Raw genomic sequence first — 22,337 nt, 5'->3', positions numbered from 1 at the left:
CACAGTAATCTAATTTATTTGCCATAAGACCGGGCTGAAAACGTGTGATAACAACCCACTTATGTTCAGGTTTGACCCTAATTAGATGTACGCCCAATTTTGACATCCAAAACGAAGTGTCCCTTTTAAGTCTAAGCATTTGCTACCTATTTTCAACAATAAGGTAAGCATAAAGGTGAACGTTATTTTTAGCTTTGGGTAAATGCAGCAGTTAATGTTTACTTAAAGAGCAGCATTTGGGGGACACTTTGTGACGTTTTTTGTCTGTATTCTGGCGGTTATTGAAATCTGCGTGCACCTAAATAGGGTCAAACCTGGAAATATATAACAACTGCAAACAAATAATTTTAGACAGCTAACAAGAAAGGTCCGGCCGCACTTAAAACAAAGCTAACTATTTTGAAATCAGCGCTTAGGCTTAATCATTGATTAATTATAGTGATCCTATTCTAGATGCCCGGCAACAAATACCTAATATTCTCTCTGTCACGCAACGCTACGCTCACGTTGCGTGACAGAGAGAAGGCCAGGAACTCCTAGTATCTCTATCTTTACAAAACATTTCAACATGGAGTCACCTGAGTGAATTATTACAGACAAGAACGTAACACAGCCTTTTCAAGGGCCCGTTTATTTGGAGAAAAGTTGTCCCGGGTAAGAGGGTCAACCTCAGCTAGCGTTTGTATGAACAAACTGACCCTTTTTCTCGAGTCAAGAGCTGGCCGTCTCAGTTTCGATCATGAGGAGACTGGGAAGACAGCGCTCGCGTATGCTCTCGTTAAACGGTTAGAGCTATTGAGACGCAGACGGCAACCGGAAGAGAAAAATTCGCGTGCCAGGACAGTGGTGTCTCTCAGATTTTTATACTAATCATCTGTAATGGGGAAAAGATCTTAGCAATGTAAATGTGATTGTGTGAAAACAAATTAAAAGGGAAAACAGCTCACTTCTGGTTGCCGTCCGCGTCTCAAAAACGCGCGTGCTTAAGCTCCACCAAGAGAAAATGAGGGGACAGAGAGGGAGGCTCAAGGCGTTGGCCGGGACATGTTTTGTCCACGAAAGTTATTTTTAGACGAGCGGAAGTGTTTGTTCTAAGGGAAGTCTGTCTTCCGAAACGTCCGCATGCAGTCTTGCTTCGCTCTCAGGTTCTTAGTGAAAAGAGAAAATGATGACGCACGTAGAAGGCTGATGAATATATATTTTCTTTCAAACATCGGACCGAGGTTGGCCTACATGCAGACGTCTCGGAAGACTTCCGCTCGTCTAAAAATAACTTTCGTGGACATGACATATCCCAAGGGCTGGACCGGGAGCCTCCTTCTCTGTCCCCTCATTTTCTCTTGGCTCCACTAATATATTGCCTTGACCTGGCTAGGCGAGTCAGTGATTACATGCGAAAAAGTTACTCCGGATAGGAGGGTGACCTTACCGCCGAGAAAGGGTGACCCGGCTAGGCGGGTCACCCTTCTAGCCGAGCCAACTGTTTTTTTTTTTTTCATCAGCATGTAAACGGTTTCATTTTGTAAGGAAATGTAGGAAAAGTTGTCTCACAGGTTAGCTTGGGTAGGCGGCCGGGTGACCCGTCTACCCAGGACTACTTTTGGCATTATAAATGGGGGGTAACATGAAAAACATGAGAAATTAGCAACGGATTTATTTTTATAAAGAAAAGTTAATCCGTTTTCAAAAACAAGAATACCCTTAAAGAATCGCCATCTTTTCAACAAAACTGGGAAGATTTTAATTCCAATCAGTTAACCCAAGAAAAAGAGAGAGAGAGAGAGAGAGAGAGAGAGAGAGAGAGAGAGAGAGAGAGAGAGAGAGAATGATTGACATAATTGTTGGTCGAACCTAAAGATTACTTGAAGTGTTTCTCGAAAGCGAAATGAGCAATTACATTCTTATTTATTGAAATCACTGATCTAAAAGTCAGATCTTTGATACGGCAAGGCCGAACGAATCGTCATCAACGTTCTTTCACGGGAGGAGCGGTAGCCATGGAAAATAACAGATAAGTATTTTTGTTTACCACGACGTTTTGTTATCAGGATTTAATCTCGCCCTGAAATTGCATAAATGGGTAAGCAAAGCTTCTTCATCCTTGCGCTTTGCGGAATTATTTTATACAATGCTGCATCGGTTGTAAAACGTAAGTGACTTTTTGTGGATTATTTTATTTTTCCTATTTTAAAATTACGCCGATCAATTTAAGCTTAACAAATTCATGAAACAGTCGACCTGGCATCAACGTAAGGGACACTGATTTGTCAAGAGCCTAACTCTGATTTGTTTTTTTGTAATTTTTGTTATTTGCCAAACAAAATTGTTTCTAATCCCCTTGTTATCCTTTTTACCATGCATCGTTTATAGGTGTACTTTGAATAGTGTCTGGTCGAATTCTTAAAGGGAACCTCCACCAAAGCAGGAATATATCTTTAAAATAGTTAACATAATGTTCACAATCAAAATTGTTCGAAAGATTTCCAATGGGAGCGTTTGTATCCGAAATAAATAAATGTTAAAAACGGTTGTTTTGGGTTTCAAATTTCCCGGGCGCCGCCATCTTGAATAATTGTGACGTGTCATGGTTGCCCTATTGTTTTAAAACAAAAGCTCTTTGTGCAAATACAAAAGAGCAACCACAACACGTCACAATTATTCAAGATGGAGGCGCCCAGGTAATTGAAAACCAAAACAAGCGTTTTTAAAATTCATTTATTTCGGATACAAACGATTCCATTGGAAAACGTTTGAACAATTTTGATTGTAAACATTATGTTAAATATTTTGAAGTTGTATTCTTGTTTTAGTGGAGGTTTCCTTTAAGCTGAATATTAGATATCTGAAAAGTGTTCAGGGCTGTAAACTGATATAGTAAATTTACTAGCCAGTCTTTTATTTCCAACTAACTGACTCCTTTTTATCCAAAGAGATGACCAAGTTAAGCTTTCCGAAAACCAAAAGAAGTTTATCGTTTTACTGATAAGAAAGTTCAGGGCGACATTTTAGTAAGGACAACTTTAGATTTTCTTCACAATTAATTTTGTATCCCGTATGTAGAACCCCAGTTTGGTGTAACCTGCGAGCGGGTTATCCTAGTGCGCGGATAGAGGGAGAGAAAGAGAGAGTGCTCTCCGCTCCCACATAAACACTCCGGGAAGCCTGCTGGTATTCCTGGGTTGCTCTTTATTCATGGCATCGTGAACTACTAGTGAATACAGTATCAGTCGAAACGGTTGTTTTTCATTTTCATTTATTCAGTCTTCTACACCTGAGACGAGACACGTTGTAAATTGTCGGATGAAACAAAGACACAGCACAACAAGTGCAACTTCTTTTCATTTACTGGAGACAAAATACCCCTCCGCTAGCTAAAGTATGAACAAATAGTTTTCAAAGTCGGCCGTTATGATTTCACCGGCGATGCCAAATAGGGTAGGCGCGATCTCACTCGACAAATTCTTAACCTCAACAGAAATTTTCTTCAAGCACTTTTCATCATCGCTTATTCGCAGTAGATCTTTACCGGAAAGAATCCATGGGTCCACCTGCTCGTCCAAGTTCCTTTCGACTTACTGTGAAGGACCGTTTAGTGATGTGAAAATGGACGAAGGACTTGCTCTGGGAAGAAAACGTGATAATGAAGGTATTACAATTTAAAGTTTGTGAACTTTGTTCTAGGGAATGATTGAAATGCCTTGTATTGCACTAATGATTTGAGCTCAAATCACAAGACAAATGTGCTCAATTTTTTTTCCATAGAAACTGGTCATAAATTCTATCTCTTCTTTTAACATCCCGTGAATAGTCCTGCTACAGTAGAAAATGCGGATTTGCCCAGAGAGAGGAGACTAGATATTTGCACGAGCATCTTCCATTTTGGTACATTTATTTGCTGTCCACACTGAAAGAACATCGTGAAATGACCTTTTAAGAAAACGTTTGCATGAGATTAAAAATGTTCACATCGTCTCTTTACTTTAGCTCGGTTCATTCCACGCTCCTCAGGCTGCCGCAGATTTGAGAGGCTGATTATGTTTCTTTCACACTCTTTTTGTAGCGTTTCTGAGTATTGGCATTATACCCACAGGGGACCACGGAGGGAAGAATCTTATTCAAGCTGTTAGGTCGTTGACAGTAAACCTAAAGCCCACAGAATATCCTGAAGTTGTGATAGTGGCTGCTTTGGATGAAGGCTTAGACGAAGTTATAATGAAACGACTTGGAAAGGATCTTGAAAGCGAAATAAAGCATGGATTGTTTCAAGTTATATTTGCGACTAACGCGTTTTTTAAGAAGGAACCTTTAGAATGGGAAAACACGTCATTCACGGATGACTTCAAAGAGAGGATTTTTCATTTCAACTGGAGGCTAAGTTTCCTATTTAAATATTGCTTTCAAATTTCAAAATACTTCTTGCTGTTAACAGATGAATCGCGCGCCGTCAAACCTTATTTCCCGCTCATCAAACAAGTGGTTGGAAATATTGAAGAACAAGAATTGTTACTTTACAATCACGATTTTGGAGCCCATGCTTTTCCCGGTCTGGGACGGCTTTACCCGAAAAAAGTGATTGGAGATTTGGCCGAATTTGGAGCCATGTTTTCAGATGGACGGCTACCCAGCAAACTTTTAGATGCCTTTAATGTCATGAGAGAAAGTCTGAAAGAAAGCAGGCAACCTCCCGAAAGTGTTCTCTTTGATATGGCCACGGAATTGCAGGGTGTTAAACCTATAGCACAAATACACACAACGGCTGAGTTCGTAAGAGGTTATGAATTGGAGAAGTCATTTTACGACATGGAAAGTTTTTCTTGGCTGAAGGTTCCAAAGGTGGATCATAAACTAGCCATTGTCTTTACAAACCCCCTGTATATCTCGCGTGTGCGTATTGCTACTGGAAGTCCGCTGTACAGAGACACTCTAAGTGACAGTATTCTATTGGCGTGTGGAAACACCGCTGGAACGAATAATTGCGATGAATCCAAATGTACAGAAATCGGTGATTTTAGGGACCCGATCTTGGACCTTAAGTTGTCGAGAAACGAGCTAGATTTTCCAGTAAAATGCTTAAGAATTGTTTTCATGGCGGATGCGAAACACTGGGTAATAATCCGGGAGATTTCAGTTTGGTCGCTAGAATAATGGATGAGGTGAAATTAAGTTGTTTTGAAAGAGATAAGGCCATCCCCCTTTTTTTGTCCGTTTAGCGTCGCCCGACCGACCCAAATTTTTGGCATTTTCAAAATTAAAAAAAAAAAGAAAAATAGGTAACGACGTTTTAAAACCATTTTTATGTCGCATAGGAGTTTCGGTTTTTGATCCTTTTTCCCACGGTGTCTTAATTTTGCAACAAAATCCACCAACTTTTCCGCCATATTGATTTTGGGTTCACGTCTTGTTGTTTTCCTGGCTCCACAGCTATGATGCTGGGGTACCAGGCCTCCGATTCCGAGACTGTTTATGAATTTTTTAAAGGTTTTTTAAATTTTTTTTTTGTCAATCCCACCGACCGACCCAATATGAGGAAACGCATTCGACACTAAACGAAAAACCAAAAAAGGGTGTGGCCTAATTTTGATGGAAACTAAATATTTGTGCACAGCTAGAAATATTTGCCGAATAAAATAATTTTAAATAATACCTTATTTCAACACTTTAGATAAAAGCAAAATAAATCTGGTTCCTTTCCCCTTCCTTTTTCGTGGACTCTGTTGCCATCCAAGGCGGAGGCGTTGTGCCTTAGTGGATAAGGCGAGATATTTGTCATCTCGTACCCATGATCTCACTCCGAGCGATCCGAGTACACGATTAGGTTATTTGCACCCGTGCTGCGGGCTCAAATCACAGTTCCTGCTGACAAACGATTGGATTTGTCTTTTGATGATTCCCTTCGAATTTAACTCCACGTTCCATGAGTACTTTCTAAATAGCCAATTGGTTGCCTTCTTCCAGTTGACTGTTTAAACGCTATTATGCTTTACGGCCCCTCAAGCTGCCAGCTTTAATGCTATACAGTGAAATTATTGGTTATTTTCTCTTTTGATTTTTAACCAGGGATCATAAGCGTAATCGATAACACTCACGGTAGTTGGTGGCATAAACACTAGTTTAACAGAAGACTACACTGTTCCTTATATCATCACATTTCCTTTTTGAGAAAACGCGAGAAAGAACCAATCGTCGCAACGTGGTCGCATTGATCGCATGCAATTTCTCGAATTTCTATTGGTTCTTGTTACTGCCTACAATCAATTGAAGACTTGTTTAATTCATGTTGAATCAGTTTGTGTTTGAGGATTTTGAAAATGCCCTGGACAAGAAAATCGGAGCGACATTGTAACTACTAGATGTGACGGTGACAAAAAGGTTAGTTTTGTTTTTTTATTGGTATGAAATGCACGGCCGCTGTGTCTGTGCTATAACCTAGTCTATCGTTGGAAGCCCATATAAGGTTTTTTGATCGGACAGAATTCATTTTCAATTTTTAAAAGGTGGGTCCAGGAGACTGTCTTATTAGAAGTACTGACTCTCTACAGGACTGCTGCAGGTAAAAACAATGTCATGGTACCTTATGAAACACCAATGATACATTGGTTATTGTGATAATGATGAGGCTGAATAATAAACACTTCATGACTAGTCCCTCGGGAAACAGTTTATTTTGTTTCCCGAGAATCTCAATGTTTCCCCGAGGCGCAGCCATCGTCTCATCCGGGATTTCGAGGAATATTTCGAATTTGCGAAAGTCAACTCCACTAGAGCCAATCACCTCACTCGTATAAACTTTTTCAGTAAAATGAACTGGAATTAACTCGTATTTGACACATTCATTTTTTGTTAGAGTGGTCAGTGACTGGAACAATCTACCAAGGAATGTTGTTGAAGCGGGAAACGTTGAAATTTTTAAATTAAAACTTTAATCACTTTTAAAGTTGTGAAGTTTTAAAAGATTTTTTTCTTTTCTTTATGGAAGTTTTATTCTTTTAAAGAAGAGTTTTATTAATAGGGCTAACCTTTATATTCCCCTTTCCAAATTTAGGCCACCCCCCCCCCCCCTTTTTTTTTTTCGTTTAGCGTCGAATGCGTTTCCTGGTATTGGGACAGTCGGTCGGATTAAAAAACCCTAAAAAAGAAAATTACAGGTACTCTCGGAATCGGAGGCATGGTAAGCCTGCATTATTTCTGTGGAGCCAGGAAAACAACAAGACGGGAACCCAAAATCGATATGGCGAAAAGGTTGGTTGATGTTGTTGTAAAATTAAGACAACGTGGGAAAAAGGATCACGATCAACTACGTCGTTACCTTTTTTTTTTTGAAAAATATGTCAAAAATTTGGGTCGGTCGGACGGCGCTAAACGGAGAAAATAAAGAGGATGGCTTTATGTATAGTTTTGCATATATGGATTTGAATAAAGATGTATTGTATTTTATAAAATAACTAGGATAGTAAGCGCACTCTCATTGGTCAATAGCTGTGTTTATATGAGAACATCGAATCGAGGACGGGGCAACTCGTAGATTCACCATTTCCCATACATGACATATCTGGTTATATAACGAAGTGACCGCTTTCCAAAATTCAAAATGGCGGAAAACAGCTGAAAGCGATTTAGTCCATCAATTTTGATTTACTATGGAGGACGATGATGAGAAAGTCGAAGTAGAAGGTCAGTTAACAGCTGAAAGTATCAAGCTTATTTCAGAGTCCATGGGCATCTCCAACTTGAATGATGAAGTGATCAATCTCCTCATTGATGATGGAACTTACAGACTAAAGCAACTTGCTCAGGTATGCATGTTGTGGCTTGGTTTACTGACCAGTCTTTTAAAGTTACGTCAAACTTCATTTTAAACTTGATTTTAAAAAAAAATCGTTGGACAGCCTGGCAAAATATCCGCTGGTTCAGTTAGATTTTAAAGGAGTCGGTATGAGCGAATTTTGTTAGAGACAGCGCGTCACCCAAGCCAAATCAACGGAGCAAAACGTTCCAATGCACGCAAAGTTGACCATTTGTGGGGTTGTAGCACTGATATACACTGTTTAAGCCTACGCACTAGTTCAAGAATGGTTAAGTTTCATAAAATGTTTGTTTTTCTTCATTTTTCTTAAGTGTGATGTAAGCCACCAGTCATGTAATTTTCATGAAATTTTGAGGAAACAAGTCGTGGGTGACGCGCTTTTCCTAATGGCATGTGTAGAGCTTTCAGTGAGATAATGCATGTCCTTCTTTCAGACCTTTCATTGAGATAGTGCATGATAGTAAAATTAAAAAATGATGGTAATGATACCGATAATAAAAATGATGATGATGTATGTCATTTTAATTGCATATTTTTCATATGTGTACTCTCAAATGTTCTCCACCGCAACTAGAAGGAAGAGAAACCATAAATGGTAGGAGACAACCAGTTATCAAATTACAAAACATAGCTGGATTTGAATTTCGGTGTCTGACACTTGCAGACTGCAGACTGCAGACTAACCGTAAATCAGAGTTGAAAGCTAATTAACCAGTTTGAAATGGACTTACAGTGTGAAGTGCCTTACCTTGGCCAACTAACAAAGTTTTTTACAAATTGTCCGCTAATCAGGATGTGTTAATTTGATTGACAGTCATGCCTCCTTGCAAAGTTTGCACAGTTGTAAGTTAATGGCCGTTGCATGGGTTGTTGAGCTGATGTATTTACATGTAGTTGTTAAAATGTGAAAGTTTGTTGGGTGGCCACGGTAAGGCATGTTGCACTGTAAATACTGGTTATCAGCGCTATTTGAAATGGGTGCTTAGATTTAAATACTGTTTATCAGTGCTATTTGTAGGCAGTCTGCAGTAGTCATACACCTCTTGAGTATGGGGCCAGTTAAGACAACTTCATATGGTGGACAGAGTTGGATTTGAAGCCTGAGCATTCATATGCTAATCAAATGCACTAAACACTTGAGCTAAACTGCAGAAAACCTGGTTGCTTAAGGGGTAACAAATGGTAAAATCCGAGACTCGCCGAGATACCGTATCTGAGACCAAGTCCGAGACATGCAAGACTTTACGCTGAAATAAATGCAATATAAACAAGACTTTGAGACTCTTCGCAAAGGCTGTTGAGATTTTGAGATCGTCTCCTACTTCACTCAGAGAAGTTGGCTAATATTTCTTCCTAAATTGAAGTGAGTAAAGACAGCGTCTTTCAAACCTAAGATTTAAAACTCTTTGCACAAATGGCGACATGAAGTTGTCTAAGCATGATGACCAATTTTGCTTCTGAAATGTGACATTTGTGGAACGTTACAATACAATAACTATTATACAATACAATACAATACACACTTAATTGACCACTCCCCATAGAGGCTTTTCAGGGCCAAATGGAACACAATCAACAAAACAACAGAACAGTCTGAACAACAACAACAACAACTCAGTAAACGAAATGATATATGAAATGAATCATATATTGAAAGGAATACTTTTTTTGCTGGTGGTAACTCAGGGATGCTTGGAATTACATGTAACTTACCATTTTTCTTAATTGCCAGGAGTCTGGTAAATTCATGCAACACTCTAAACGAAGGAAGCTTATTACAGGAGACATTGACAATGCCCTTCATGTAGAAAACATTGAGGTACGAATTTGCTGGGTTCAGTAGCAGAATTACTGTTTCTGAATCTACTTGTCTTAGAGTCATGCTAGGTATTTTATTTATATATTAAAAAGGCTTGGATTTTAATGGAGCAAATACATGCCAAAACATTTCCAAAGTTATTACGAAGTTTTCAGAGCTTTTTGAAGGCTTTTGGGAGGCTTCAGTTTTCGAGAAAGGGTTGCCATGAAATACCTAAAGGGCATGGTACATGTAGACCTATTGTTAAAAGAACAGTTACTTAAAAGCTGATTAGTCCGTTACATCTGTTGTTGCTCAAATTTATCGGCTATGTGTTAGAAGTTACTGGTCTGTGAATACTTATGCCTGACAGATGGCAGAATGATCCACACTTGTCTCCCTTTGAATTCAAAACTGAAAAATAATTATTATTGTTACAAAGATGGTAGCGCATGAAATGCTTTGCAGAATTTGTTGTGAAATACCAGATTTGGTGCCTAACATTAAAGTGGTACTACGACCAAAAAAAAAAAATTGTTTTTCCTTTGGATTTCGAAACTATGTTAACTAAACGCTAACTCACCCAAGTTTTAAGTTCTGATTTTAAAAAGACACCTGTTTATTTTAGCTGGAATTTTCTTATTTATTGGTCCGCCATTACTAACTTTAAATATTGAGAGAACTGGCTCAAGGAGAAAATGACGTCAAACACTCGCTAGTTTAAGAATGCAATGCGTGTGTACGCGGCCTAATTAATATGCAGCACAGGAGTTTCGGGCTTTCAGACTTTTCAAGCCATGTTTTGCATATATAATAAATTGTGTTTAGATGCTGAAATTTTAAGCTAGTGAATAAATGACGTCTTTTTCTCTAGATCCAACCCTCCGAGGTCCAATCGGTCAGTTTTGAACGTGAGTAATGGCGGACCATGAAATCCAAAACTTATACTCAAAATAAACAGCCTTTGGATAAAACTCAAAGCTCAAAATTTTGCCAGTTAGGTGTTAAGCGAATGCACTTTCAAAATCTGAAGAAAAAAAGGAAATGATTTTTTGATCATAGTACCACTTTAAATATTTCAACTAAAATAATAATAATAATAATAATAATAATAATAATAATAATAATAATAATAATAATCATAAATAATAAAATTTATTATGGAGAAAATAATTGAGTCCTTCCCAGCATAACTCTTTCACCTTAAGGGGTTCTCCACTGATAAGTATAAAATTTAATCATCTGGCCCCAGTTGTTCTAAGGGTGGATGTCACTATCCACTGGATAACTCAGTTGGTTTTGCTAGGCTAAGTGTTTATCTGCTGGATAGCGATTTATCCAGTGGATAGTGTTATCCACTTCTTGAACAAACAAGGTTTGGTGTCAGACAGAGAAAAATCCTCAAGTGGCCAATTTAGTTGGGAAGGAATAAAAAAGAAAATATTTTTGTCATTTCTTTTTCATGATTTCACATAAGTTCCATTATTTTTTTTTTATTTTGTTTAAAAGCCTCTTTATGGCTTTAGTTCAAAGGAATTTATACCATTCCGATTTGCCAGTGGTGGTGGAAGGGAACTTTATTATTACAGAGATCCTGAGATTGATTTGAATGAAATAGTGAGCTCTCAGTTACCTCGCATTCCAGTTGATATTTCCGTCAAAGGTTTGTACAATTTTTATGATGTCTTGAATTTGAGGACAATTATTATTTTTGTATTAACCCATTGACTCCTCAGGGACCCTAGGGTGACCCCAGTTGACGAGTAAAATTGTCTGCCATTAGACAGAGTAAAATCTGTTAAAGTGGTACTACCACCAAAAAAACAATTCTTTTTTTTCTTTGGATTTCAAAACTATGTTAAAAACTAAACACTAACTGACCCAAGTTTTAAGTTCTGATTTTAAAGAGACACCTGTTTATTTTAACTGGAATTTTCTTATTTATTGGTCCACCATTACTAACTTTAAATCTTGAGAGAGCTGGGTCGAGGAGAAAATGACGTCAAAGACTCACTAGTTTAAGAATGCAATGCGTGTGTACGCGGCAGAATTAATATGCAGCACAGAGTTTGGGGCTTTCAGACTTTTAAACCCGTGTTTTGCATATGTAATAGGTAAAGTCTCTGCTTAAGAGCCAGAAGGCTCATCAGGCTGGCGCTTATTTCCGGTTTCAGTAGCATGAAGCGACTAGGAGTATTTATACTCCCCCCTGGATGGGATGTTAGTCCATCGCAGGGTTACCCCCAGCATTACGCTGGTACCCATTTATACACCTGGGTGGAGAGAGGCACCGTGAGAGTAAAGTGTCTTGCCCAAGAACACAACACAATGTCCCCAGCCAGGCCCCAAACCCGGACCACTCGATCCGGAGTCGAGCGCACTAACCATGAGGCCACCGCGCCTATATATGTAATAAATTGCGTTTACACGCTGAAATTTTAAGCTAGTGAGTAAATGACGTCATTTTCTCTCGATCCAACCCTCTGAAGTCCAATCGGCCAGTTTTGATCATAGTACCACTTTAAGTCGCACTCCCAGGGGTCTGTGGGTTAAGGAAATAAAATTTCTGTATATTTACAAAAATTCATGTTATATGGTAATAAATTACTCTGTTAAGAAACAGTGATCTTTTGTTTATAGCTCACTGGTTGAGTATCGAAGGTTTGCAACCAGCAATTCCAGAAAATCCTCCTCCAGGTATTTGGTCAACTGCATTAATGTTAGCTTGACAGATTAGACAGCGTAGTCACTGAAACATGGAATGACCTAAAACTACCTAAAACCACCTAAAACCACCTACAACCATCTACAACCACCTCAAAAAAAAAACCTACAACCATCTACAACTACCTACAACCACCTCAAAAAATCAACAATCACCTTCAACTACAGGTACCTCAAAAACATCGACAACCACTCACAAAGAATCAAATACCATCTTAAACAAGCCATAATTGTCTAAAATAAGTGAGACGACAATATGTGGTTACATGAATGAAGCCACTTTATTTCCCGGAATCTGGGAAATTCGTGAGGATCATTCCGTTGCCAGGCCCTTTATCACGATTTTAGCTTAGTTTACAGGATGGAATGCAAGGAAAGCGCCATTCTCATCCGGTTGCTTTTTAACAAATTCGGAAAATCGCTTACCTTTATGCCACAATCATTCCATCAGGATTTTTTGGCTAAATGGTAACCACATATTGTCATCTCGCTTATTTTAGACAATTATGGCTTGTTTAAGATGGTACCGGTGTTTGATTCTTTGTGAGTGGTTGTAGATGTTTTTGAGGTAGTTGTAGATGGTTGTAGGTGGTTTTAGGTGGTTTTAGGTGGTTTTAGGTCGTTCCATGTTTTAGTATTAAAGTACGAATTAGATAGTGCTTCACCTCAAGTCTCCTATCCCTCAATTAGACCTCACAAATTCAACTCAGTTTGTAAAATTTCAATGACAACAATGAAGAGCTTTATGCACAAAGTCAAATATAAGTTTATCTCTCTGATTGTTGATTTGAAGACAACAGAATGTCTTGGTGTCCCCTTTCTAAGGCTCTTACACAATTCCGTTTGTAGATCTCATCAAGCGCATTTTACTGACAGTTCTTTTTTAACCCTGTTTTCTGACCCAAAATGAATTTACAATTTTATTTTCAACAATTCTTTTTGTTCAGTTCCAATGCAAGCACAAGCAAAGGATAGTAAACCTGTTCTACCCACAGGAATACCATCTGGTACAAAAGCACCCAAGGCACAAACAGCAAAAACAGGTGTTAAAAACAAAAAGAAACAAGAACTAATGAAAAAGAAAGATGAGGAAACATCAAATACTAATGACAAGACTGACAAAACAAAAGCGCAAGTTACACATGAGTTATCAATGGTACGTGCTTCTTTGTTAGAGAAGAATGCTCTGTTTTTTTATACCTTATTTACTTGAAAACCCAGACCCAGATGAAAAGAAAGAAACTAATATTCTATGTTACTTTCTTCATTTTCATGAAATGAAAAGATTTCTCTTCTTTAATCAGGAACAACAGCTATATTACAAAGAAATCACAGAAGCTTGTGTAGGATCCTGTGAATCTCGAAGAGCTGTAAGTTGCGTGTACTTGACTGGGATTTTTATACATAACACCAGGCTGGTTGCACAACCAGTATAAACAAAGTTGAAAGGTTCTAGTGTAGCATTGATGCATCCTTTTTCTAGGAAGCTCTTCAAAGCCTGTCCACCGATCCTGGTCTGTATCAGATGCTGCCAAGATTCAGCACTTTCGTCTCTGAAGGGGTAAGTTATTCAAAAGACGTGGAGTCATGTTTGCTGTGATGGAAAACAGCATATTGCTGTTGGTAACAATTAAAGTGTGTTATAATCAAATCTTAAATAACAATTAAACAATTATAACAAGAAAAACAATCTTTCCTTTAACCTGCAGAGTTCATCCATAATCTATCTATTATCAAGGTTACACTCAGCAGTCTATCTTTGCAGCAGTTAATAATAATTTATGTGATTTGATCAAGACAATCAGCAGCATATTCATAGACTTGCAGTGCTTTGTTTTACTTGCTGTGTTCACCAACATGAAATGAATGAACTAAGTGTTAACATGTACAGTTAATAAAATTTAGAAAAGAACAGGTTAATTTTCTGGGCTCATGTGTTCCCATCAAAGGACTCAGTCAATTAAATAAATGTATTTATTTAAAACTTTTTCATTGGCTCGCGGGACACAGGCTATCAGTTCATATACCTGCTGTACCTAATAGTGCAGCCCGGAGAAAAAATGGCTGACAAAAGCCATTTTGGACCGGAACTGACAGAGGCAGATATTAAATAAAATCAACATGGAAGAGTTGTTGATCCTGGCATTTTTAATAAAACAATATTATTATTCTACTTGGGCTTGCTGGATATAAAAATAATGATAATTTATAACTAACTGGGCACCATGCGCCTTGTTGGTTATCTATCACTTCTTATCCAGGGTGCCCTCATGGAATAATAATTGTTTAATACAATGTTTTTGAAGTGCACTTTTATACTGGACAAAAAATAGAAGTGATCCCCACACTTATCTAGACAATTTAAGCTATTGATTTACCAGGGATTAACTTCACAAAAAATGGCAATTGCCACGCACTCTTGTTCTTTATGAACGTAAACAATGGTGAAAACTCTTCTATTGGTGCTAACCTTTTTAGGTAGTTTACTAAAGTTAGATTTAATAGGACATTCTAGTGATGGTAGTCATGTTTATTATGAGCATACATATACGGTAATTACACAGTATACACTGTATGTGCATTTCTGGAATTTCTGCTGAAACTCAGGATTTTAGATGCACCTGCACTGCTTGTGGGGATAGAAAACCTAAAGTGAAAGAATGAAAGACTCCTTGACTTGTGGGTTGAGTTTGGTGGTTCTCTAGTCTGTTTGGCAGGTTTTTCTCTGGGTACTGTGGTCTTATCCTCTACTCAAAAACCAACCTACAATTTGACATGAGTTGATTTGATTTCTGTTAAGTGTTCCCAATTAGGTACACCAGAACTACATGTAAACACAGTTGACACTTAAATAAGGTTCATCATCATTCCTGCTAAATAGTTTTGCTTTGTTTAAACTTTCCTTGCAGGTAAGAGTGAATGTTGCTCAAAACAACCTTGTGCTTCTTATCTACTTGATGCGCATGGTGAAAGCACTCCTGGATAATCCTACACTCTACCTAGAAAGATACGTAAGTTCAGCTTTTTTCGTACAAAAGCTGTACTTCTTAATTCAAATTAGATGATAATAAGATTTTGAAAAGAGGCATTGCACAGATTATGAGTTTGGACATTTGGGTACCATCAAGTCATACGTTTTTGTCTCAACAGTTACATGAGCTAATTCCAGCTGTGATGACATGCATAGTGAGTAAACAACTTAGTCCAAAGCCAGACACTGATAACCACTGGGCTCTAAGAGACTTTGGTTCAAGACTTATTGCACAAATTTGCAGGTTTGTTGGTTGTCATAATTATATTATGCTGAGTTTATGCAATCTCTTAAATAGTAATTATGTAGCACATTTGTCTGATTTCAGGGCTTTTAATTCTACCACCAATAATGTACAAACAAGAGTCACAAAAACCTATTGCAAGGTATGTACATTCTGCAGTTTTTGTGAACAAGGAAGGATCACTTTTCTGTGTGCAACTAGTGCTTTATGAAAAGAAAAAATGGCTTAAGGTAGTTACTTAAGTAATTTAATATAATTGCTTTCATGATCTTGACATCTACTCACTGCCTGTAAATTTCCATTTGAAAATCCAACTTGACATATGTAACTTGTGTCATTATTGTTTTCAAATACATGCACTGTACCAGTAGTAGTCATTTAGGATTTACTGTTGTCTGTGATACATTTTGAGCAGATCATGTTGATACACAAATGCATAGAAGCCAGATTAAAATAGATGTGTGTGTTCATTTAGGTGTAAAACATTGTTTATTTTTACAGGCATTGCACCAGGAGAAAGCATCACTATCCACTCATTATGGAGCTATCACTGGACTGTCGGAGCTTGGGCAGGAGGTATAATGTATCAAAAGTTTAACCTCATTAGCTTGTGCATTGTGGAGTTTTCAAGGTCTTTGCAGAGATGATCACATTGTTCTTTTCTCATTGCTGATGTTGGCCAGATCTCTAGGGAGGTTGAACCCATGATTGTGCGATTCCGCAGCACTTGCTCTACCAACTGAGCTCTCAAATTCACATGTTAAGGTTATTAATTTTAACAATTGACAGGTTGTAAAAGTTCTCATCCTTCCAAGACTCAAAATTGAAAGTGCATTAATAAAAAAGGCACAGGAAGGTGTGGATCCTGTGGAGAAAAATGCTGCAGAGAATCTCAAAACCCTGCTGATGGTGAGCCTGTAGATGAAGTGTTCTTATGCAATTATGGTGAATAGAGTCACATCTGGAAAGCATTTTTCTATTTTAAAATAACTCTGTACTACCAATTTAGAGTATTAAGAGGTGATGTGATTGTCATTTTACTTTCAGAAACATTGCCCAGGGGTATTACTCAGAATACGCTTTCCACCAGATTCCTTAGAACAGTATGAAAAAGACTTTGGAGCCATTGGACGACTTCTTTGTGCCAAGGTCACACAGATGCGACAGACCATCAGTGCTATGAAAAAGCCTGTGACACTCACAGTAGCAACTGCTACTGGAGTGATTACCCCAGGGGGAACAACTCCAACTACACCTACTGCCCCTGGGATCAGTCCAATAAAAGTTTTTACCCCCACAACACCTGGGACTTTTGCTGTACCCCCTATGGGTACAACCCCGACAACGGCAACCTCAGGAGGCACTGTAGCGGGTTTATTGCCAACTGGACAGATAACTTCCAGCACAGGGGTTCTCAGAAGACCTAGCACAGGACTACCACAGATCACTTCACCAAGTGGGTTGTCAACAAGTAACCCAGCACCAGAAGGTTCCAATAAATGAAACCGTCTATAACAACAGCATTCTGTATGATAGATTATTGGAAAGTAAAGAAAGTTTAACTCATTGACTCCTGAACTGTGTCTCATTGACATGTAAAATCGTCTGACATTGTTAGACAGAGTATAATCTATTAAGTCTCTCTCTCAGTGGAGTCAAGGGGTTGATGGGGTAATGAATATTGGACAGCTTCAGGACTTCTTGGTTGAGTATGAATGCTGCAGTAGAAAATAATGTTATTGATGGATTAGGTGCAACTTTTATTGTTCACACAAAACATTATTTTTCAAAGCCATTGAAGCATTTACCTAAGAATACACTTGAAAGTGAACATGAAAAGCCAACGTTTCACCATTCCCATGAAGTTGTTATCAAGATATAGAAACAAAATAACAATTTATGCTAACAGTGAAACTAACTAAATTGGCATAATAGCTTAAGTTCTCAAAAATCACTTATCTGTGGACTGAGTTAGTTTGGAGGGTTGAAGCTTGCATATAAAAAGCATCACTTTGTTAATACAGTCAAATTTGTAGCCACTTTGGCTCTATGTTCGTTTAAGTAGTGTTTGCTTAATATGATCACTGGTGTTCAACTCACTACATTTACAATGTATGCAACTTACATACCCCCCATCACACTGGTTCCATTAAAAATTAAAGTTTGCAAACTAAACTTTGCTAGTTAATAATGGCAGACTTGGCTAGTATTTACAAGGCTAAAAATTCTTAAAAAGTAAAAGGACCAAACGTTTTCGGCGTTAAGCCATCTTCAGGGTAGTTTGACCATCCGCATGATTGAGAGTCGGTTGCATTGGAATGCTCTTGAATTCACACCTCCATGTTTCTCATGATCTCGCCGATGTAACTGTCACTGCAAGAATAGTTGATGAGTGTTGTTGTCTTTCAAATTATTGAAAAAGCTTTTGATCTGTTTAGTTTCCCAAAGGATGATGAAAATGTGGGGGATTGAAACCTGTGAATTTGTTTAATTTGAAAATTAAGGTTTTACTAAGTCTTTCGTTTGTGCTGCAGTAAGAGATCTTGATAAAAATTTTGTTGCGCTCCTCGAAAAGAAAATTAGGAATCAAAATATCATCTTCTGGTGGATCTTTCAGAAAACTGTTTACTGTGTGAGAAATAAAATGCTTAGGGTATCCTGCATTTAAAAAGGTTTTTTCAATAATTGTTTTGACATTGTTGTCAAAAAAGCTTTGGTGGTTTTCCTTGTTTCTTGTGGATTTTGCAGTTGAACTTGTTAACATAAGTCAAAGAAGTGTCTAGGAAATGGTCAGGATTTTCTTCGACAGTAAAACAACTTGTTTAAGAAATTGAGAGCATTAATTTACTGGTAGTTCTTTTTTCTAATTTAGAGACTTGAAAGTGAAATATTTTGTTAACATCCCATAAGATGCTACATTGTATTTTTTTTCTTGTGTAAGGGCACTAAAACAGTTTCTGGCCCCTGGTGCCAGCATGCTAGTCTTGCGTACATGTGGTCTGTTTCAAAAAGCAGAAGGGTCATCTCTTTTTATAAACCTGTTTGAATGAAATGAATGAATATTTTAAGTGTGGGTGATAGACAAAAAAGACAAGTGATCCTTACACTTACAATGTATCTGGACAAATTATTTAATAAATTATTGTCTCATATACACAAGTGACTTCAATGGGATATGAACCCATGACCTCTGTGATGCTGGTGCGATGCTCTACCAACTGAGGTAACCGAAGCCACTCAGTTAGGAGCCGGTCAATTTGTCAACAGGTCAACAGACCTCTATAAGAGACAATCATATTTATTATTCGTAGATTCGTGCCCTTGCTTAAGATATTCCAGAAAAGTGAAAGGATCACTTCTTTCTTTTCATAAACCTCTTTGTTACTTGACATTACAGGGCCAAAACCAAGTGTCACTGCTTATGAGTCAATTTGCTTGGGCAAAGTAAAAATGCAGGGGCATAGGCATATGAGCTGTAACTGTAAGGCACCAGTGTCTGGGAGGGATAGGGGACATGTCCCCCTCCCCTTCCCCTGGAACATTCAGATATGCAATTGCAATTTTCCTGAATTCTCCACTGGGTATTTTGTAAAAAAAATTCATAGCAAAATTCCGTCATCCACTCAGCTTGCTGTTTTTCAAGGGGGGGTCACAGGCACCCTAGAACATTGATTTCGGGTTTAGCTGCCGTCTTCTGTTGTAAATGGTGCATGATGATTATGAGAAGTGCCAGCACATTGGACCTTGATAATATCAGTCATTCTGGGATGATATTGTTGATGACCATGATAAGCAGTGTATTGGCAAATCACTGTCCCGGATACAACCAAGTCATTTCTCAGGAAATGCTGGAATAACGTGGTATGGTTGTCCCAAAATACTCCATTTTTATCATTCGTTTAAGAGTAGGCCTTGGAACATGACTGTGAGGAATAGAGGAGGGAGAAATAAATGGTTTATTGTATTTGCTTTCTGCCTCTTGATGCAGCGCCATTGCTGATTGGCTTCTATGCATTGTTGCTGGCAGGATGTGTGCTCCAACTGAGTGGCTTTTTTGGAATCTTGTTCTTGTCTTCTCCCACGTATCTTCACCTGTTTTGATATGTGGAATGGAAATCAAACACATTAATAACTAGTGAAGAGACGATTGCTCGTAAATACGTACGCAAGACCAAGCTCATTTCTTTGCAACAGAAGTTAGTTTTTGTGTTGGGCAAAGCAGCAAAATTAATGTACTACAGGATGGCAGACAACATTCAACCTTGTGTGTTTTTCCCCCTTGACAATACTTTGTTCCTGAGGGGGTAGGTATAGTGTTCCTACTCTGAATTGTATAGGTGCTACAGTAACAGACAACAGACCTTGAATCAGTGATTTAACTCTGTAAAGGTACTGATGAGATATGATCTCAGGATCCCAGTAGCTTTTTACTGTTGGAACTGTGGAGAAAGAAACGAGATGTAAGCCTTTGAATCTTTACATTTCTGATACAGTAAACACCCGCATAGAAGAACACCGATTTCAGGTTACAGGCTGATTGTGTTCTTATTTAAGGGGTACTTAGTAAGAAATCAGCCTGGAAGTGTTCTTAAAATGTTCTTACAATTGCATGCATGCATGCCAACTCTTCCGCATTATCCGGGAGTCTCCCGGATACGGAACGAATCTCCCGGGCTCCCGTACGGGTCATCAAATCTCCCGGATAAAAACAACTCTGAACATTTTAAAGACTTTGCTCCATTGGAGGCTCAAATTGTATCCCCAAGTTAAAAAAGAATTGAGTTTTTCAAACTCGTTTCATTGTTTGTTAATGCATTTCTTCATCTCTGAACAAAACAAAACTCTGTTTGTTATCACAGCCATATAAACGATTGATTGATCAGATCTTTCCGTTTAACCAGTAAAAATCCTCGACATAAGTGCTCTGTTTTCCTGCAAATTTCCTGTTCAAAATAGATTATTCTTGTACTCTGAAGGACTGCTGGGGCGGAAGGGGTAGGTGAGTGCGTTTTTTGGGGGAAAGGGGGGAATGGGTGAGTTAATTGTAAGGAGGGGGGGTTGGGGAGACCGGATGGAAAATATCTCCAGATTTTAGATCTCCAGAGGTTGGCATCCCTGCAATTGGTTTCACAAATACTTCAAATTCTACATTCCTACAGGTGTAATTGACATAGAAGCCTTTTAAAAATAGATTTCAAAGTTTGTAATGGTCCTGAATACCATTATTACTTTGATCACTTACTGTACTGTACTTTTTCCTTATTCTAATGCCATTACCCTTTATATTAAGAACATGTTTTATTTATCAGGCTGAATTTGTTCTTATTTATATGGTGCTTTATTGGCCAAATTTCAGCCTGATGTTCTTAATCCACTTGTTCTTATATGTGGGTGTTTACTGTATTGAACAAGCTACATGTACACTTGTACCTTTATTTTTGGCAAAGAGGGTCTCGTCAACAAAAGGTGCCTTTGACACTGGATTGTATGTATCATGCAATCTGAAATGAACAAACATGTACATGTGTTTGAGCCACAGTCTTAAAGTTACTTGTGGAAGGTTGCATTTTAGCTTATTTCAGACAAACAACAAAACATCTTACGTTCTTTTACTTGGAGGAAATCTTATGTTTCTTGCATGTGTGAATATGCCATGATGGTCTCGACAGTGGAAGTACTGTATACCCTTGAAAAGACCGCTTGTATTGCCAACTACAAACAAAGAGCAAAAAATGGCGTCATATAATTTGGCCCCCTTGGGGACGTAAAAACAAAAGAACGAGCGAACATAACAATACCTAGTTAGCAAGGCCTAATCGGAATGGGTGAGGCTAAATCGCGTGGGTGAGTGGGTCGTGTTTGTTTGAAGATTAAAAAAAAAAAATGTATATATATATTAGCTGCCTCAGTGCTCGGTCCAAATTTGCAATTTCCCTAAGAGTTAGGGTTACGGTTAAAAGTATGTATACATGACGTGTATACATGGAGGATCTCGGACCCACGACCCACCCACCCATGCCGATTAGACACTCTCAATCGGAATAACTATGTTTTTTTTTGTCCTCCGTCATTTTAGTCCGGTATATGAAAGTCTACCAGAGAATTGACAGGCAGATGTCCATCAAGACAGTGCCTAATTTGGTAAAATGCTTTCATCACTTTCCTGCAATCGAAACACATTGACTGCCGGTAATAAAATATTACGAATCACAAAGTATTATTACTACTCTAAGGGAAGGCAAGAGAATCTGTCTCTGAATCAAAACACGCGTTGAGAAGCACGGTGTTAAAAGCAGTAACAATCAAACAATTGGCTGGTAACATACATACGTCCCATCAAATTCTAATATTTTCTCGAAAAATATATCTACCAGTAAATGTAATTATACGAAGCAAAAAATGTTATTCGACCTGGAGTTTCCTGATAATTGCTATACTACCTGCATTGTCTAACTCCACGCCAACCCAGTCGCCATCTTTAGCCACCAACCCTCCTGCATAACGAACGATTCCAGTTTCAATTTCTCCTCTCCATTTCACCTGGACACGAGTCCCGGGGTTGATATTATGAAAGAAAACCATCGATTCTATTTCTCCTACATTTTTCCAGCGTTAAGTTCGTCAACTACATGGGGATAACACGGTGATATCGAGGGGATGAATTCCCGAAAGAAATTGTCAACAAATCGAGTACTCAGGAAAATTGTACTATTATATCTTGATATCTGATTGGTTT

General features: G+C 38.2%; 3 protein-coding genes across 6 annotated transcripts in view; 2 read left to right on the top strand and 1 right to left on the bottom strand.

Moving 5' to 3' along the window:
- The window catches only part of LOC138029659 (alpha-1,3-mannosyl-glycoprotein 4-beta-N-acetylglucosaminyltransferase C-like), a 9,335-nt gene extending 4,068 nt beyond the window's left edge, over nucleotides 1-5,267 (top strand). Inside the window, exons 1-3 of one of the 4 annotated variants that reach the window (XM_068877369.1) lie at nucleotides 2,001-2,149; nucleotides 3,476-3,646; nucleotides 4,091-5,267. In XM_068877369.1, the coding sequence (XP_068733470.1) occupies nucleotides 2,077-2,149; nucleotides 3,476-3,646; nucleotides 4,091-5,145 (1,299 nt within the window). In that variant the 5' untranslated portion in view covers nucleotides 2,001-2,076 and the 3' untranslated portion in view covers nucleotides 5,146-5,267. Of the gene's footprint in view, nucleotides 1-2,000; nucleotides 2,150-3,475; nucleotides 3,647-4,060 lie in introns of those variants that run through there. The other 3 variants (XM_068877368.1, XM_068877371.1, XM_068877370.1) reach the window with 3 other exon arrangements.
- A 2,301-nt stretch (nucleotides 5,268-7,568) lies between these two features.
- On the top strand, nucleotides 7,569-19,568 carry LOC138029657 (transcription initiation factor TFIID subunit 6-like). Its single transcript, XM_068877365.1, has 13 exons — nucleotides 7,569-7,793; nucleotides 9,537-9,623; nucleotides 11,112-11,265; nucleotides 12,243-12,299; nucleotides 13,274-13,482; nucleotides 13,631-13,696; nucleotides 13,810-13,887; nucleotides 15,236-15,337; nucleotides 15,477-15,601; nucleotides 15,686-15,743; nucleotides 16,103-16,177; nucleotides 16,391-16,510; nucleotides 16,649-19,568. Exons 1-13 carry the CDS (start codon nucleotides 7,638-7,640, stop codon nucleotides 17,102-17,104), a joined length of 1,743 nt encoding a protein of 580 aa, XP_068733466.1. The 5' UTR covers nucleotides 7,569-7,637; the 3' UTR covers nucleotides 17,105-19,568.
- LOC138029662 (centrosome-associated protein 350-like) lies at nucleotides 17,345-22,307 on the bottom strand. The gene is made up of 5 exons (XM_068877375.1): nucleotides 22,042-22,307; nucleotides 21,205-21,313; nucleotides 21,032-21,102; nucleotides 19,963-20,040; nucleotides 17,345-19,693 (listed from the first exon to the last, which is right to left on the bottom strand). Exons 1-5 carry the CDS (start codon nucleotides 22,181-22,183, stop codon nucleotides 19,440-19,442), a joined length of 654 nt encoding a protein of 217 aa, XP_068733476.1. The 5' UTR covers nucleotides 22,184-22,307; the 3' UTR covers nucleotides 17,345-19,439.
- Nucleotides 22,308-22,337: the final 30 nt, after the last annotated feature.

Source organism: Montipora capricornis, chromosome 13, assembly GCF_036669925.1.
Source record: "Montipora capricornis isolate CH-2021 chromosome 13, ASM3666992v2, whole genome shotgun sequence".
Classification (NCBI taxonomy): Eukaryota; Metazoa; Cnidaria; class Anthozoa; order Scleractinia; family Acroporidae; genus Montipora; species Montipora capricornis.
Note: the sequence above shows the minus strand (reverse complement) of the source record. Positions and strands in the feature narration are given on the sequence as shown.